Source organism: Ambystoma mexicanum, chromosome 6p (genome assembly GCF_040938575.1).
Source record: "Ambystoma mexicanum isolate Mex_15411 chromosome 6p, UKY_AmexF1_1, whole genome shotgun sequence".
NCBI lineage: Eukaryota > Metazoa > Chordata > Amphibia > Caudata > Ambystomatidae > Ambystoma > Ambystoma mexicanum.
This window is the reverse complement of record NC_090935.1, coordinates 63,301,437-63,317,277: the sequence shown is the minus strand read 5'-3', so window position 1 is coordinate 63,317,277 and position 15,841 is coordinate 63,301,437. Positions and strand designations below refer to the sequence as shown.

The window sequence follows — 15,841 nt, the reverse complement described above, 5'->3', positions numbered from 1 at the left end:
GAATTTGAACAGAACAAGCAAATACAGGATCAGGTCCATCATTTTATGCGGTGTCCATAGATTTTACTTGAGCTTTCAATTGTGTGTCGATAGAGCCATTCTCTGGAAAAGAAAATGGAGATACGGGAGTCAACACCGGCCTACTGAATATGTGAATTCTGCCGCACAGGTTAGAATAAGGCTGGAGGGCCATGGACCTTTACCAGTGAAGCAATGATGCATGCGCCTTTGCTGTTCAACCTTTACGCCGCAATCAACTGATGAACAACCCTCTACATGGGGTTGGGACAGGATATGACCGAGAGATGTCTTGCAATGTGGGCTTCCTTTAACAAGGTGTATGGTTAAACAGAGTTTGAATATGGGTATGAAGGATGCTTGAGTTTGCTGACTGTTGGGTGGTTTGTGGTGTATGTGTGTGGATGAGTGTCTTTTTGTGTTTTCTCTTTGGGGGGGATTATAATCTTTCTGTGGATTAGTTGTATACAATTACGATTTGTTTATTGTTTAGTGGACTATTTACAAATACATATGAATTTTCAGCTACGATTTTCATTACTGTTCTTATATGCATATTTTACACTATTCTATAACTGCTTGTCATATTTAAATAAAAAAGGAAAAGCTTTCCCCTTCATGGGTTAACAAGCTGATATACGCTGACAATGCCGTTATCCGTGCCCATACTTGGATAGGGTTGCAGCAATCTTGCGGCACCCAGCGAGTACTCTAGGCTAAACGATCTAGCATATACAAAATAAAAAAGCAATGTACTGTGGGACTAAAACAACAACATCAAAGGTAAAATTACTATTTCTGTTACGTGGAAAGCCACCAGATACCTCTGTTAAACCTAATCCCTTATTTTCTGTTGGTTGCAATAAAAGAAATCCTTTGAAACAGAGATTTTGCATTTGAGTCGTCTGTGCTTCCATCATCCATGAAACATCCCACGAGCTGAACTGACAAAAACCCAGTTGCGCCAGCTTCCCTACACAGTGGATGTGGGCAGGTGGCATAATAAATTATTGGCAGAATACTTGTGCCCCTGTTTAGAAGCACTCGAGACTCTATGGAATTTGTGTCTCTTCTCACCGAAAATGTCCTGGATTAAACCACTTTTTAGGGCAATAGCCACAAGATGAGTGAGGGGGGCAGATGGTGATTGTCTTGGCCATAGACAAAGATCTAGTGGATATTTGCAGTATGGCAAAATCTTGGCATGTCTTGGAAACAGGGGACGCAGTGTTCCAGGAAATTGGAACCTGCATGAGCAGCAATGTACGGCATGAGCAGAAATGTACGGCATGAGCAGCAATGTACTGCATGAGCAGCAATGTACGGTATGAGCAGAAGGGTATGGTATGAGCAGCAAGGTACGGCATGAGCAGCAATGTACGGCATGAGCAGCAATGTACGGCATGAGCAGAAAGGTACAGCGTGAGCAGCAATGTACGCCATGAGCAGCAATGTACTACATGAGCAGCACGGTATGGTATGAGGAGCAGGGTACGGCATGAGCAGCAAGGTACAGCATTAGCAGCAAGGTACGACATGAGCAACAAGGTACAGCATGAGCAGCAATGTACGCCATGACCAGCAATGTACTGCATGAGCAGCAAGGCATGGTATGAGCAGCAGGGTACGGCATGAGCAGCTGGGTACGGCATAAGCAGCAAGGTACAGCATGAGCAGCAATGTACTGCATGAGCAGCAAGGCATGGTATGAGCAGCACGATACGGCATGAGCAGAAAGGTACAGCATGAGCAACAAGGTACAGCATGAGCAACAAGGTACAGCATGAGCAACAAGGTACAGCATGAGCAGCAATGTACGCCATGAGCAGCAATGTACTGCATGAGCAGCAAGGTACTGCATGAGCAGTAAGGTACTGCATGAGCAGTAAGGTACGACATGAGCAACAAGGTATAGCATGAGCAGCAATGTACGCCATGAGCAGCAATGTACGCCATGAGCAGCAATGTACTGCATGAGCAGCAATGTACGCCATGAGCAGCAATGTACGCCATGAGCAGCAATGTACGCCATGAGCAGCAATGTACTGCATGAGCAGCAATGTACGGCATGAGCAGCAAGGTACAGCGTGAGCAGCAATGTACGCCATGAGCAGCAATGTACTACATGAGCAGCAGGGTATGGCATAAGCAGCAAGGTACAGCATGAGCAGCAAGGTACGACATGAGCAACAAGGTATAGCATGAGCAGCATTGTACGCCATGAGCAGCAATGTACTACATGAGCAGCAAGGTATGGCATGAGCAGCAAGGTATGGCATGAGCAGCAGGGTATGGCATAAGCAGCAAGGTACAGCATGAGCAGCAAGGTACGACATGAGCAACAATGTACTGCATGAGCAGCAAGGTATGGTATGAGCAGCACGGTACGGCATGAGCAGAAAGGTACAGCATGAGCAACAAGGTACAGCATGAGCAACAAGGTACAGCATGAGCAGCAATGTACGTCATGAGCAGCAATGTACTGCATGAGCAGCAAGGTACTGCATGAGCAGTAAGGTACGACATGAGCAACAAGGTATAGCATGAGCAGCAATGTACGCCATGAGCAGCAATGTACTACATGAGCAGCAAGGTATGGCATGAGCAGCAGGGTATGGCATAAGCAGCAAGGTACAGCATGAGCAGCAAGGTACGACATGAGCAACAAGGTACAGCATGAGCAGCAATGCACGCCATGAGCAGCAATGTACTGCATGAGCAGCAAGGTATGGCATGAGCAGCCGGGTACGGCATGAGCAGCAAGGTACAGCATGAGCAGCAATGTATGCCATGAGCAGCAATGTACGCCATTAGCAGCAATGTACTGCATGAGCAGCAAGGTATAGTATAAGCAGCAGGGTACGGCATGAGCAGCAAGGTACAGCATGAGCAACAAGGTACGGCATGAGTAGCAATGTACGGCATGAGCAGCAATGTACGGCATGAGCAGCAATGTACGGCATGAGCAGCAATGTACGGCATAAGCAGCATAGAACTGCATGAGCAGCAAGGTACGGCATGAGTAGCAAGGTACGGCATGAGCAGCAATGTACGGCATGAGCAGCATAGAACTGCATGAGCAGCAAGGTACGGCATGAGTAGCAAGGTATAGTATAAGCAGCAGGGTACGGCATGAGCAGCAAGGTACAGCATGAGCAACAAGGTACGGCATGAGTAGCAATGTACGGCATGAGCAGCAATGTACGGCATGAGCAGCAATGTACGGCATGAGCAGCAATGTACGGCATAAGCAGCATAGAACTGCATGAGCAGCAAGGTACGGCATGAGTAGCAATGTACGGCATGAGCAGCATAGAACTGCATGAGCAGCAAGGTACGGCATGAGTAGCAAGGTACAGCATGAGCAGCAATGTACGGCATGAGCAGCATAGAACTGCATGAGCAGCAAGGTACGGCATGAGTAGCAAGGTACGGCATGAGCAGCAATGTACTGACTGTAGGTTGCAGCATGACACCTTGTTAACATTTCTCATTGCATCATATGCTTCATCTTAGAGGTGTGTGTTTCCTAAGCCATGATCCAGTAACCCTTTCCTGCACATTCTCATTAGTGGAATAGGGCAGGTTCCTAAGAGAGAACCCAAAGAACTGGATTCATGTACCATGTGTTGGCACTAACATATTTCCGGGAATAATCAAGGGATACATTTGGACATTTTAGGAACAATACATATGTTAGCTCTCGTTCCCAAATCCCTCACACAGAGGATAGACAAGGCAACAGCCCATGCGTACAAATACTGAGGACCTAATACTCAGCCACAGGGATCATGTGGCTTGCGCCTGTTAGAAGAGAGACACAAGGTGTGCCTCACTCTGTATAATGCATTGTTGACCCACTCAGTGTTGGATGTTGTAGCTTTGCTCTTGGAAGCAGGCTGGTCAAATCCGCAGATTCCAATCCGGATTGGACCACTGCAGGACGAGTACATTGTAATATTATTCTGGCTACCAAGGTAATGTTGCCTTCATCATCCAAAAGTAAATCATGGGCTGGCCTAAAATGTCTCAATGCTCTTCCTTCACCATCTTGGCATGTCCATGAGGGGTCTTCTGAGGTCTTTCAGCATGATGGGCCGCTCTCCAGCTCATAGCGATTAAACCTTGTGTTGGCCCTGGTGCTCACACACCAAACCTGCTCTTTCATACCCCGGACTCTAAGTGGCCCCCTAGGGCCCCCTAGGTGCGCTGTGAAGCAGCGTGGACTACCCCATGGAAGAGATCAAAGGGCACACTTTGTGCCAGGCCATACCCGTTCACGTGGCTGAGGCGAGCCGCTGGACCAGTACCGTGCTCCCAGGCGCTGACGGGCTTCTGAACAAAAGATGATGAGGATATTGTGGTTTCCAGGGTTGCTTTGATTTTCTCCCATATCCGAGGCACCCCAAAGAATTGGGTGGGGCGCACCTCTTTCAGTGTATCAACAAGAGAGCCCTGCAGTCAGAAAAAGACATAAAAGCATTGAGTGAAGAGGGAGGAAGACTCACATGACTGAGTAGGCCTATGCAGAGCATGCAAACCCGGGGGCTGTGAGCTTGCAGGTCAATGTCAAGCTCTGTGCGTCCCTGACTTGAAATGACGAGGGGGTGCAGTTGATAGGGGATGAGTTAAGGATGCTTGTAATATAAACTCTGGCCCTGGTAGGCCACAGCTTAGTTCTTAGTTCTTCAGGTCACTTCAAAGTATGTACAGGGAAAGTAGAATAAAGGAGAAGTATACTGAGGTTTTCTTCTCTGCTCCCCAAGGCTAGTCTATTATAGATGATTAGTACCCAGCTGGAGCGTGGCTTATGTGTCCCAGCCAATGAGGAGACTCGGCACAGGGGCTTTACCCCTCCCCCACCCCCAACCCTCCTCAGATCAGGAGGCCGCCATCTTCCCCTGCCGGGTGCTCATGTAAATGCTCACCTGCACCGCGCGTCCCCAACCCCCTCAGCTCTCTTTTTCTCATATTGTACCCCCCCACTTACCTTATGCAGCCTGGTCCCTCGCCGGCGCCAGGAACAGCAGTTCCTGGTGCGCCCCGTAGCTCTGCCAATGGCCGCCTTCTGCCCCTTCCAAAGTGGCCATGTTTTTTTTTCTTTTGGGAAACAAAGACGTTTCCCAACTTACCAATGTACACTATTAGTTCCCCGGTCCAACGGGCCAGGGTACTAATCGCAATAAACTCTTCGCTGGGGGGCCATAACTATGGCCCGGTGCATTACCTGACGCAGTAATGGCCCCCCAGCTCTGGGTTTATTGATTAATGATTATTATTTTTATTATTAGTATTCTTAGTATTATTATTATCATTATTAATATTAATATTATTATTTATTATAAAGCTATTTATTGAGCGCAGACCTAGCTTTGGGAAGCAACAGAGCACTTTATAATCATAGGGGGAAACACAATGTTGAAAGGAGCAGAAAAAAAGGAGTGGGGAGCTAACAGGGGAGGGTGGGCAATTGGCAGTATGGGGGTGAAGACAGTGGCGAGCAGATCACCCAGTCTCAGGTAGGGTGGGGAGTGCAGGGTGTGTGGACCTAGCAACCAGGGGAGGGAACAGCGGGGAGCAGATCACCCAGTCTCAGGTAGGGTGGGGAGTGCAGGGTGTGTGGACCTAGCAACCAGGGGAGGGAACAGCGGGGAGCAGATCACCCAGTCTCAGGTAGGGTGGGGAGTGCAGGGTGTGTGGACCTAGCAACCAGGGGAGGGAACAGCGGGGAGCAGATCACCCAGTCTCAGGTAGGGTGGGGAGTGCAGGGTGTGTGGACCTAGCAACCAGGGGAGGGAACAGCGGGGAGCAGATCACCCAGTCTCAGGTAGGGTGGGGAGTGCAGGGTGTGTGGACCTAGCAACCAGGGGAGGGAACAGCGGGGAGCAGATCACCCAGTCTCAGGTAGGGTGGGGAGTGCAGGGTGTGTGGACCTAGCAACCAGGGGAGGGAACAGCGGGGAGCAGATCACCCAGTCTCAGGTAGGGTGGGGAGTGCAGGGTGTGTGGACCTAGCAACCAGGGGGTGAAGACAGTGGCGAGCAGATCACCCAGTCTCAGGTAGGGTGGGGAGTGCAGGGTGTGTGGACCTAGCAACCAGGGGAGGGAACAGCGGGGAGCAGATCACCCAGTCTCAGGTAGGGTGGGGAGTGCAGGGTGTGTGGACCTAGCAACCAGGGGAGGGAACAGCGGGGAGTAGATCACCCAGTCTCAGGTAGGGTGGGGAGTGCAGGGTGTGTGGACCTAGCAACCAGGGGAGGGAACAGCGGGGAGCAGATCACCCAGTCTCAGGTAGGGTGGGGAGTGCAGGGTGTGTGGACCTAGCAACCAGGGGAGGGAACAGCTGGGAGCAGATCACCCAGTCTCAGGTAGGGTGGGGAGTGCAGGGTGTGTGGACCTAGCAACCAGGGGAGGGAACAGCGGGGAGCAGATCACCCAGTCTCAGGTAGGGTGGGGAGTGCAGGGTGTGTGGACCTAGCAACCAGGGGAGGGAACAGCGGGGAGCAGATCACCCAGTCTCAGGTAGGGTGGGGAGTGCAGGGTGTGTGGACCTAGCAACCAGGGGAGGGAACAGCGGGGAGCAGATCACCCAGTCTCAGGTAGGGTGGGGAGTGCAGGGTGTGTGGACCTAGCAACCAGGGGAGGGAACAGCGGGGAGCAGATCACCCAGTCTCAGGTAGGGTGGGGAGTGCAGGGTGTGTGGACCTAGCAACCAGGGGAGGGAACAGCGGGGAGCAGATCACCCAGTCTCAGGTAGGGTGGGGAGTGCAGGGTGTGTGGACCTAGCAACCAGGGGAGGGAACAGCGGGGAGCAGATCACCCAGTCTCAGGTAGGGTGGGGAGTGCAGGGTGTGTGGACCTAGCAACCAGGGGAGGGAACAGCGGGGAGCAGATCACCCAGTCTCAGGTAGGGTGGGGAGTGCAGGGTGTGTGGACCTAGCAACCAGGGGAGGGAACAGCGGGGAGCAGATCACCCAGTCTCAGGTAGGGTGGGGAGTGCAGGGTGTGTGGACCTAGCAACCAGGGGAGGGAACAGCGGGGAGCAGATCACCCAGTCTCAGGTAGGGTGGGGAGTGCAGGGTGTGTGGACCTAGCTGTTATGGAGGAGCCATTCCTTGAAGAGGAAGGTCTTGATCTCTTTCCTGAACTGTAAAAGGGAGGGGGCAAGTCTGATGTCGATGGGGAGGAAGTTCCAGAGTCTTCGAGCACAGACAGAGAAGGCCTGGCAGAGAGTCTAGTGCAGCTGAATCTTTTCTTTGCATTGTACATGTAGGTTTGCCTTACCCTCTTCTGCTAGGGCTCTGCATTCAGCTAGTTTCCTATCCTGTCCTGTCTTGTCCTGTCCCGAATATAGGAAACATCCTTCCAGCTGGACCATTTCCCAAACAATGAGCTCTCCCACAGAGACCCAAGTTAGGATCAAAAGGGATATGAAGAACCATTAACCCAGCGCGCCAATGCCACGGGAAACACTGAATGTGGATTGGCTCAATTGCGAGCCATACCACAGTGTAATCCTGTCTACGCCTTTGCGTGCATTGCGCGCCGGGTCTGAAAGTCTCCTCACTCACCTGCCTATTCATTACTATGGATCAACTTGGCCCAAAATGGTGCCCTGTTGATCCGTAGTAATAAAGCAGTACGTGCGTTCTAGTCTTTGTAGAACGAATGCATACTGCAGCAGCCACCTTTCAAACGGCAAAACAAATTCCGCTTGAAAAGTATAACAACGCCATTAGTATACCGGGGCTAAAAAACCCAGAACACTAATGGCAATAAGCCGCTCGCCGGTGTGCCATTACCGCCTAATGGTAATACCCCTGCGGCCTCCTATAACTATGGGCCTCAGGGGCATTACCTTAGGCGTTAATGGCCCGCATTTCAGGGCTTATTGCCACACTAATTTGCATGTAGAGAAAAAAAGAGCAGTTAGCATTACAACGAAAGGGTAAGCCTAAGCAATGAATCAAAGAGCAAGTCTAAGCAATTAATCAAAGAGTAAGTCTAAGCAATGAATCAAAGAGTAAGCCTACGCAATGAATCAAAGAGTAAGCCTAAGCAATCTATCAAAGAGTAAGCCTAAGCAGTGAATCAAAGAGTAAGCCTACGCAATGAATCAAAGAGTAAGCCTACGCAATGAATCAAAGAGTAAGCCTAAGCAGTGAATCAAAGAGTAAGCCTACGCAATGAATCAAAGAGTAAGCCTACGCAATGAATCAAAGAGCAAGTCTAAGCAATTAATCAAAGAGTAAGTCTACGCAATGAATCAAAGAGTAAGCCTACGCAATGAATCAAAGAGTAAGCCTAAGCAATCTATCAAAGAGTAAGCCTAAGCAGTGAATCAAAGAGTAAGCACAAGCAATGAATCAAAGAGTAAGCCTACGCAATCTATCAAAGAGTAAGCCTAAGCAATGTATCAAAGAGTAAGCCTAAGCAGTGAATCAAAGAGTAAGCCTAAGCAATGAATCAAAGAGTAAGCCTAAGTAGTGAATCAAAGAGTAAGCCTAAGCAATGAAATAGTAAGCCTAAGCAGTGAATCAAAGAGTAAGCCTAAGCAATGAATCAAAGAGTAAGCCTAAGTAGTCAATCAAAGAGTAAGTCTAAGCAATGAAATAGTAAGCCTAAGCAGTGAATCAAAGAGTACGCCTAAGCAATGAATCAAAGAGTAAGCCTAAGCAATGAATCAAATAGTAAGCCTAAGCAGTGAATCAAAGAGTAAGCCTACGCAATGAATCAAAGAGTAAGCCTACGCAATGAATCAAAGAGTAAGCCTAAGCAGTGAATCAAAGAGTAAGCCTACGCAATGAATCAAAGAGTAAGCCTACGCAATGAATCAAAGAGCAAGTCTAAGCAATTAATCAAAGAGTAAGTCTACGCAATGAATCAAAGAGTAAGCCTACGCAATGAATCAAAGAGTAAGCCTAAGCAATCTATCAAAGAGTAAGCCTAAGCAGTGAATCAAAGAGTAAGCACAAGCAATGAATCAAAGAGTAAGCCTACGCAATCTATCAAAGAGTAAGCCTAAGCAATGTATCAAAGAGTAAGCCTAAGCAGTGAATCAAAGAGTAAGCCTAAGCAATGAATCAAAGAGTAAGCCTAAGTAGTGAATCAAAGAGTAAGCCTAAGCAATGAAATAGTAAGCCTAAGCAGTGAATCAAAGAGTAAGCCTAAGCAATGAATCAAAGAGTAAGCCTAAGTAGTCAATCAAAGAGTAAGTCTAAGCAATGAAATAGTAAGCCTAAGCAGTGAATCAAAGAGTACGCCTAAGCAATGAATCAAAGAGTAAGCCTAAGCAATGAATCAAATAGTAAGCCTAAGCAGTGAATCAAAGAGTAAGCCTAAGCAATGAATCAAAAAGTAAGCCTAAGCAATGAATCTGTTTGCATGGCGGTTCATGAGTGCATATTTATTTGGTTGACTGTGCTTGTGCAGGTGGTGTAGAACACACACACGTATCTTTACGGGTCCATTAGGGACAAGAGGGGACATCCACACTGGGCTGGTGATAAAGCAACAGGCAGGCACGCACAAACTCTAATGATGACATCAATCCTGCAACCTGTCTCGTGTTGAACCTTGACCAGGGTTGCACAAAGGTGGCCCTACAGTGATAAAATTCCTACACCCCACACCCTCAGCCTCTGGCACTTAGAGTAGTGGTTGAAAAGTGGCCCACATGACGTTTAAACTGTTCTCTGGTATTTAATCTTCAGGCCATGGTCATGTGTGACTGAACCATGCCTTCCAACATGAGTGCTGTTAGTTTCATTGATTATGAAATATTTTTACCTTTTTCCAACATGGCAGAAGCCATTGAGGAGGAACATCCTTGGGCCTTGGTGGTGTCTCGCACATACGGAGTCACCATTGGCCGATGGATGCCATGTGTCTCTTTCCTAGTCCTCTAGATCTGGGTATTACAAGCTGTTCTGAGAGGGTCAGGGTGCCCTGGCCCAGAATCCACCTCTGCATAGGTTCCAACCAGGCTCTGGCTCTGCACGTGCGACCAGCGCATAGTTTCCGTATTAGGCATACCCGCTTATCGCTATGAAGGGGACACCATTGTTCTGTGGTCTCTTGTGAAGTCAATAATATTTCTTGGGGCCATTTCACTTGCCAGGCGGTGGCCTTTCCAGGTGGAGTACCTCCTATGCCCCTACAGAGGCATTACCACCTGACTTGCTCCACTAGCACCAGGGTGTCTTTTAAGGATGGGCTCCAGGGCCTTGAGGAACGCCCATCCCTAGGACTCCGCTAATGTGCCATTACCCCTTCCTTTGGGACATTAAACAGGTGACCACATCGCTCAGGGTAAAAGCTAGCTGGGCTGAGGAGTGTTAGGCAGAATTATATGCAGTACTGTTTGGGAACACCACATACAATTAGGACTACAAGTGACAGTACAAATTCACCTTTGGTACAAGCCCGTAATACACAGTAAGAGTGGTAGTGATGGCTGAGCAGCCAGATATATCTCAAGAGTAAAGTGAGCAGTATCAATAGTTACACAAAGGACAGCAATTACTATTATTCAAACAAACACTGACTCAAGGTTTCTGAGTAAAGGAATATACATTTATTTACACATCAGTTATTAAACATTTCACTAAAGTAAAGCAGTTGAAAAATCACACTCTTAATACACCACACCACACCCAATAGATTCTGGACAAGTTAAGCTCAAAATGAAGTGTGAGCAAAATGGCACTCCAATAATTCAAAAAGTAAGGGAAAGACAAAGTTTAACAAAAACTGAGCAGCACCAACAGGTAAGTAAGCAGGGCAATCTAGGCAAAGGAACTAGAGTGAGGGAATCAAATCAAGAAGCTTAGGGCCAAAGTTAATGGGACAAAAGTATTTTGCTCAAGAACACGCAGTTCAGGGTAGTTCGCAGTTAAGTCTTTGCCAAGTGTTCCGGACGAAGTTGGTCGGCAGAAAAGTTAATTTAAAGAATAGGGAAGGACAAGCCCTTGGATTGGCGAAAGGTTTCACACACCGTCACTGCGGCTGGACGAAACGAACACCCGGATTTGAACAGTACCTCAAATGGAGAAGAAGGCCGTAGCTGAGGCGGACGTTTCAGGCAGGTCCTGCAGGCTCATGGTTCCTGAAGCGACTGTCGGACTGACACGAAGTAGGAAGACTGGAGGGTCCTGCTCTGCCCAGGGAAGAAACCAGCAGCAGAGCAAAGCAACAAATAAAATGTGTTTTCCTTAAAACGCAAGCAGGGTCCGGTCCTCCTGGCTATCCGGTTCACTGTAACTCTGTACAGCAAATTCGACTAGGAGAGGGAGGTCTTGCTTTGAGTTTGGATGAACTGGTTGGTCCCCCCAGCTCAGTGGAAGAAGATTCTTTGCAGATCTCCTCTGTCGTTGGAGCCTGAAGATTCGGACCTGCAGCAGGGCTTCACTGGGCGGTTCAGTCGTTCTAGGGGTCCTCTTCTGTCAGCTCCTGTTCAGTTCTCTAGTTCTAGTGGCGACTCTGCCTTTCCAGCCCTAGAGACCTGCTTTTTATGCAGTTTTCCCCCATTCACACAGCCTGGCTGTCAATCACACAGCAGGGTGGCTGTCCCGCCGGGACAGTCACCAAAGCTAATCATATTAGAGTGCGTCATGGGTCTCCAAGGAGACCCTGTGCTGGGAGTCCTAAACCCCTTCCTCACATCCTGTCCCCCCCAGACATACAGGTGCCTAAGGAAGGCTTCTGTGTAGAAGCCCATGAAAGGACGGTGAACAAAGGAACCAAACCTGGTTTGGCGCACAGAGTAAAGCACGAGAAAGACTTTTACAAAAAGAAATGGCGAATAAACCCAGCCGGAACCGTATACAAACGGATATGGTCTAGCAGGCTTAAGTTCGAGGCTACCAAGATAGCCTAAAACAATACCAAGGCTATTTAAGATAACCGCAGTACGAAAAATAGGGTAGTTACCACTGCCACCAGCTAGGTCTTAATGAAAAGGGAGCGAAACAATGATCCAAGAGAAACCGACAAGAAGGGATAAGTATTACCCCTTTCCACACTCTATTTAAGATAGTTTGCACTGGGTCTGTGGGTTTTAAAAGAGCCTAATAAAGTCAATGGCAACTTTACATGTTCTGGGAGACAATAGTCAGTCCCAGAAAATGGAGTCGGAGTTGGGAAGTCTAAAAGACACCCCTGTGTCACTGCACTGAAGGTGCTGTGTAAAACAGTAAAAAGATGATGCCTATGGAGTAGGTGAAGCTCCACAGTCTATGAACACAAGAAAATGTTAAACACACACAGCAAAACACATGTAAGAGTGGGGAAAAAGGCTCACACTCTTACCAGGTGAGAAAAATAAATCCTAGAAATCCAGCAAAGCTGCTGAGGGACTCAGTAGGTAAGGGAAATAAGCCATTATGGAGAATTCTCCCTAACAAGGAGGAAAGCAACATGCATTGAAAAAACATAGTACTTCACATGGGTCATTAGAAAACTGGGTCCTACATTAGGTAGGGCAACCTGGGTTATGCAAACGGCTTTGAAACCTATCCTTATGTTAAGTAGCGGAAATGACGTGAATGTGGATCAGCTGAGATGTGCTTGCAGCGCCTCAGACATAGAAGAAGGTGAGAAACAACCTGGTAGACCTTCAGTATTAGCTTGAGCAACCAATTATCTGGGCCCAGCGATCCATTGTTCTTTAGCTGAGACATTACTGCTTGCACAGTTACTGACAAGTCCAGAAAAAGGCAAATCCTATTCCGGTGCTGAGGATTAAAAAGAACTATTCAGTCATCATTACGATAAATGGGGCCTGTTAGAATGGATTTCTAAACTCTGGCCTGGTGGGCAGATGTTTAGGAGGCCACCCTTCTTATAGTGAACAGGCAGCAACTTCTGGGAGTTAGCCAACCCAATCGAGGTAGCATGGATAGAGGCCAAGGCTACATCTCAGGAGAGATGAGTGAGGTCAGGGGTCCACAATGAGTCCACACAGTGAAACACCAAGGAATACACCTAGACAGTAAGTTATAAAATACTATATTTATTTAAGGCCCAGAAAACTCACTAGGAAAAATGACTAATGGCAGCTAATATTATCACACAATACTAAACACTATAAAATATATATACAGTCACTGTAGTTGGTGCACAATAATCAATTCACCCCACAATACCTGAAAAGGAATTTAAGTAATTAGGTTAGCACCAACAGTCCACATGAGTTGCAATCCTAACATATGAAGTCCAACCCTAAATTGTATGGGGCCTTGTACCCAAAAGTTCTAGGTTTTCCAAGAGTTTAGGAGTTGGGAAAATATTAGGAGAAGGGTCCTGGGGACGTGAAGATGAGTCCAAATGTCAGAGGTAGATGTATACTAGTGAATAAGGAGGTTCCTAGCTTTTCGAGGGCTTTCCGCGACAGGTTTTGCCAAAGCCGAACAGTTGTGAAGGTTTTAAAAGTTATTGAAACGTTTTAAGGGTGGAGATAGGGGGGCAGGTAAGTATCGTTACAACTTACCACCTGTACTGTGGGTTCTCCTCAGACTTGGTTGGCCGTGGTAGGGTCACCAGAGGTATGTTTTCACGCCTTCTGTTTGGTCGCTGGTGCCCAGGTGCTGCGGGTGCAAGAAGAGTTCTGGTTGGGTACAGGAGCTTGGTGCAACCACTTCTCGATGAACAATACAGCACGCACTGGTGCAGGACTCTTCAGGGCCGTCGACCAGATGCTAGAATGCAAGTATCAAGGAGGTTCTCCGATGCTTGGTGACAGCAGGTGTCACAGTTGTCGCAGTCGAAGATAGCCCCATATCTCAGAACTCATCGATGGCAGGGAGCTGAAATTTCACAAGGGGCCGCTTGTTAGACAGTCTGAAGACCCTTGGAGTTCCAGGCCAAAACCCGGAGCGACAGCACTTCTACCATGGTAGCCCAAACTGGAACAGGTCAGCCCACTGCATGGTCCAGGGGTACTTCCATAGGTTCTAACTTGCTAGTTTACCAAAAGACACCGGGACCAGTTGTTCCCACCAGTCCTGTGGGTTGAAGCACTGACAAGAGTCTTCTGAGATCTCCAGCCAGATTCGGTCACCATGCTGCTTCAAGGATTGTCCATGGGTCTTCCACGGTCTTCACAGCTATGACAGGATACTTGGGTCCTCTTCAAAACTGCTGGAATGGCTGCAGGACACCTCTTCTTATCCCAAAGTCAGGTGAGTGATCAGACTCCGCCCTCCAATGGCAAGACCTGCCTCGCACATGCACACCAGCAGTGGCCCAATCCTTGACCACTGTGGGACTGGGTCAAGCATGCACACCAGCAGTGGTCCAATCCGTGACCACTGTGGGACTGGGTCAAGCATGCACACCAGCAGTGCTCCAATCTGTGACCACTGTGGGACTGGGTCAAGCATGCACACCAGCAGTGCTCCAATCCGTGACCACTGTGGGACTGGGTCAAGCATGCACACCAGCAGTGCTCCAGTCGGGGACCACTGTGGGACTGGGTCAAGCATGCACACCAGCAGTGGTCCAATCCGTGACCACTGTGGGACTGGGTCAAGCATGCACACCAGCAGTGGTCCAATCCGTGACCACTGTGGGACTGGGTCAAGCATGCACACCAGCAGTGCTCCAGTCGGGGACCACTGTGGGACTGACTCAAGCATGCACAATAGACATTCAGGTGCCAGTATGTGGAGTCGGACCAAACAGTCCTAGTCCATTTCTTGGGACCCCACACATGTGGTATGAATTAGCCCATGAAAAGCCTGGCTTTCCCAGGCAAGTGCATGACCATAAAAGGAAATTCCTGACCTGGCAAGGCAGGTAGAAAGCCAAAGAACACGATGGTCAAGAAACAAACAAAACTCTTGTGGCACAGCCATGTTGAGACACTAGCCACTGTTAGAAGCCAAAAGCGTTAAACACAGTAAGGCTAATAAAATGTGTCCTTAGGCACAACTTAGGTAACCGAAAAGTGTTGTGCAATGATAAAAAGTTACAAAAAATAATAGTCATAAGACTAAGGGAAACAGTCTCCCAGCACTGACATCCTGAAGGACTAGTCAGTTTCCCCATAACTAGCAAAGAGGTCTTTCAGCTACCTTTACTCCCTGAAAGTAATGCCACAGCTTCGAGCCAACTTTGATATTACAGCTCCATAAAAAGTGCTAAAGCAGCACCTAAGAAAAACAATCAATGGTTTAATGAAAAACTAAAAACCCTTACAGGATTATAATGAAAAAATGAAGCAAATGGCTTAGGACTAGAGATAATACCGACCACCTCAAGTTTAAGCTTGCATTGAGATATATAAGGAAGAGATTCTGTTAGCTAAATCTTCATGTCTTCAAAAACAGATCAACCTTGCGGATAACAGACCCAAAGCACTGTTCATATACCGGCATCTCAAAAGATGGTTAATGATTTTAATATCTTCTTCTCAGAGGAAATCGATCTGATTAGGGCTAACACTGAAGCACAAGTAGTGGTCCCTGATACCGAAGTGACCGCTGAGAGTACAGACCCTGACAATCAAATGACTGGGTCTCAGTTCGCATTTTCATTGGTCACTGAAGAAAGTATTGCGAAATTGATCACTAACCTTAAACCCACCAATCGCAGCTATGACCCCATCCCGGCTTATTTGGGCAATCGGCATGCGCACGCCCTTAGTGGGCCTATACAGGCCTTGGCGAATGCCTCACTAGCTCAAGGTTGTGTGCCTGAGGAATAAAATAATCATATCTCACTCTGCTGTTAAAAAAGCCCACACTAGACCATAAAACACTGTACAATTATCGTCCAATCGCGGGTCTCTTGTGGCCTGCCAACGTTTTTGACAAAATTGTGGA

At 48.0% G+C, this 15,841-nt stretch overlaps 1 protein-coding gene across 2 annotated transcripts in view; it reads right to left on the bottom strand.

Annotated features, from left to right (window-relative positions):
- The window catches only part of LOC138511215 (long-chain-fatty-acid--CoA ligase ACSBG2-like), a 531,477-nt gene that overhangs the window by 105,655 nt on the left and 409,981 nt on the right, over positions 1-15,841 (bottom strand). For both annotated transcript variants that reach the window (XM_069626743.1, XM_069626744.1), the window contains exon 8: positions 4,292-4,473. In XM_069626743.1, the coding sequence (XP_069482844.1) occupies positions 4,292-4,473 (182 nt within the window). The remainder of the gene's footprint in view (positions 1-4,291; positions 4,474-15,841) is intronic.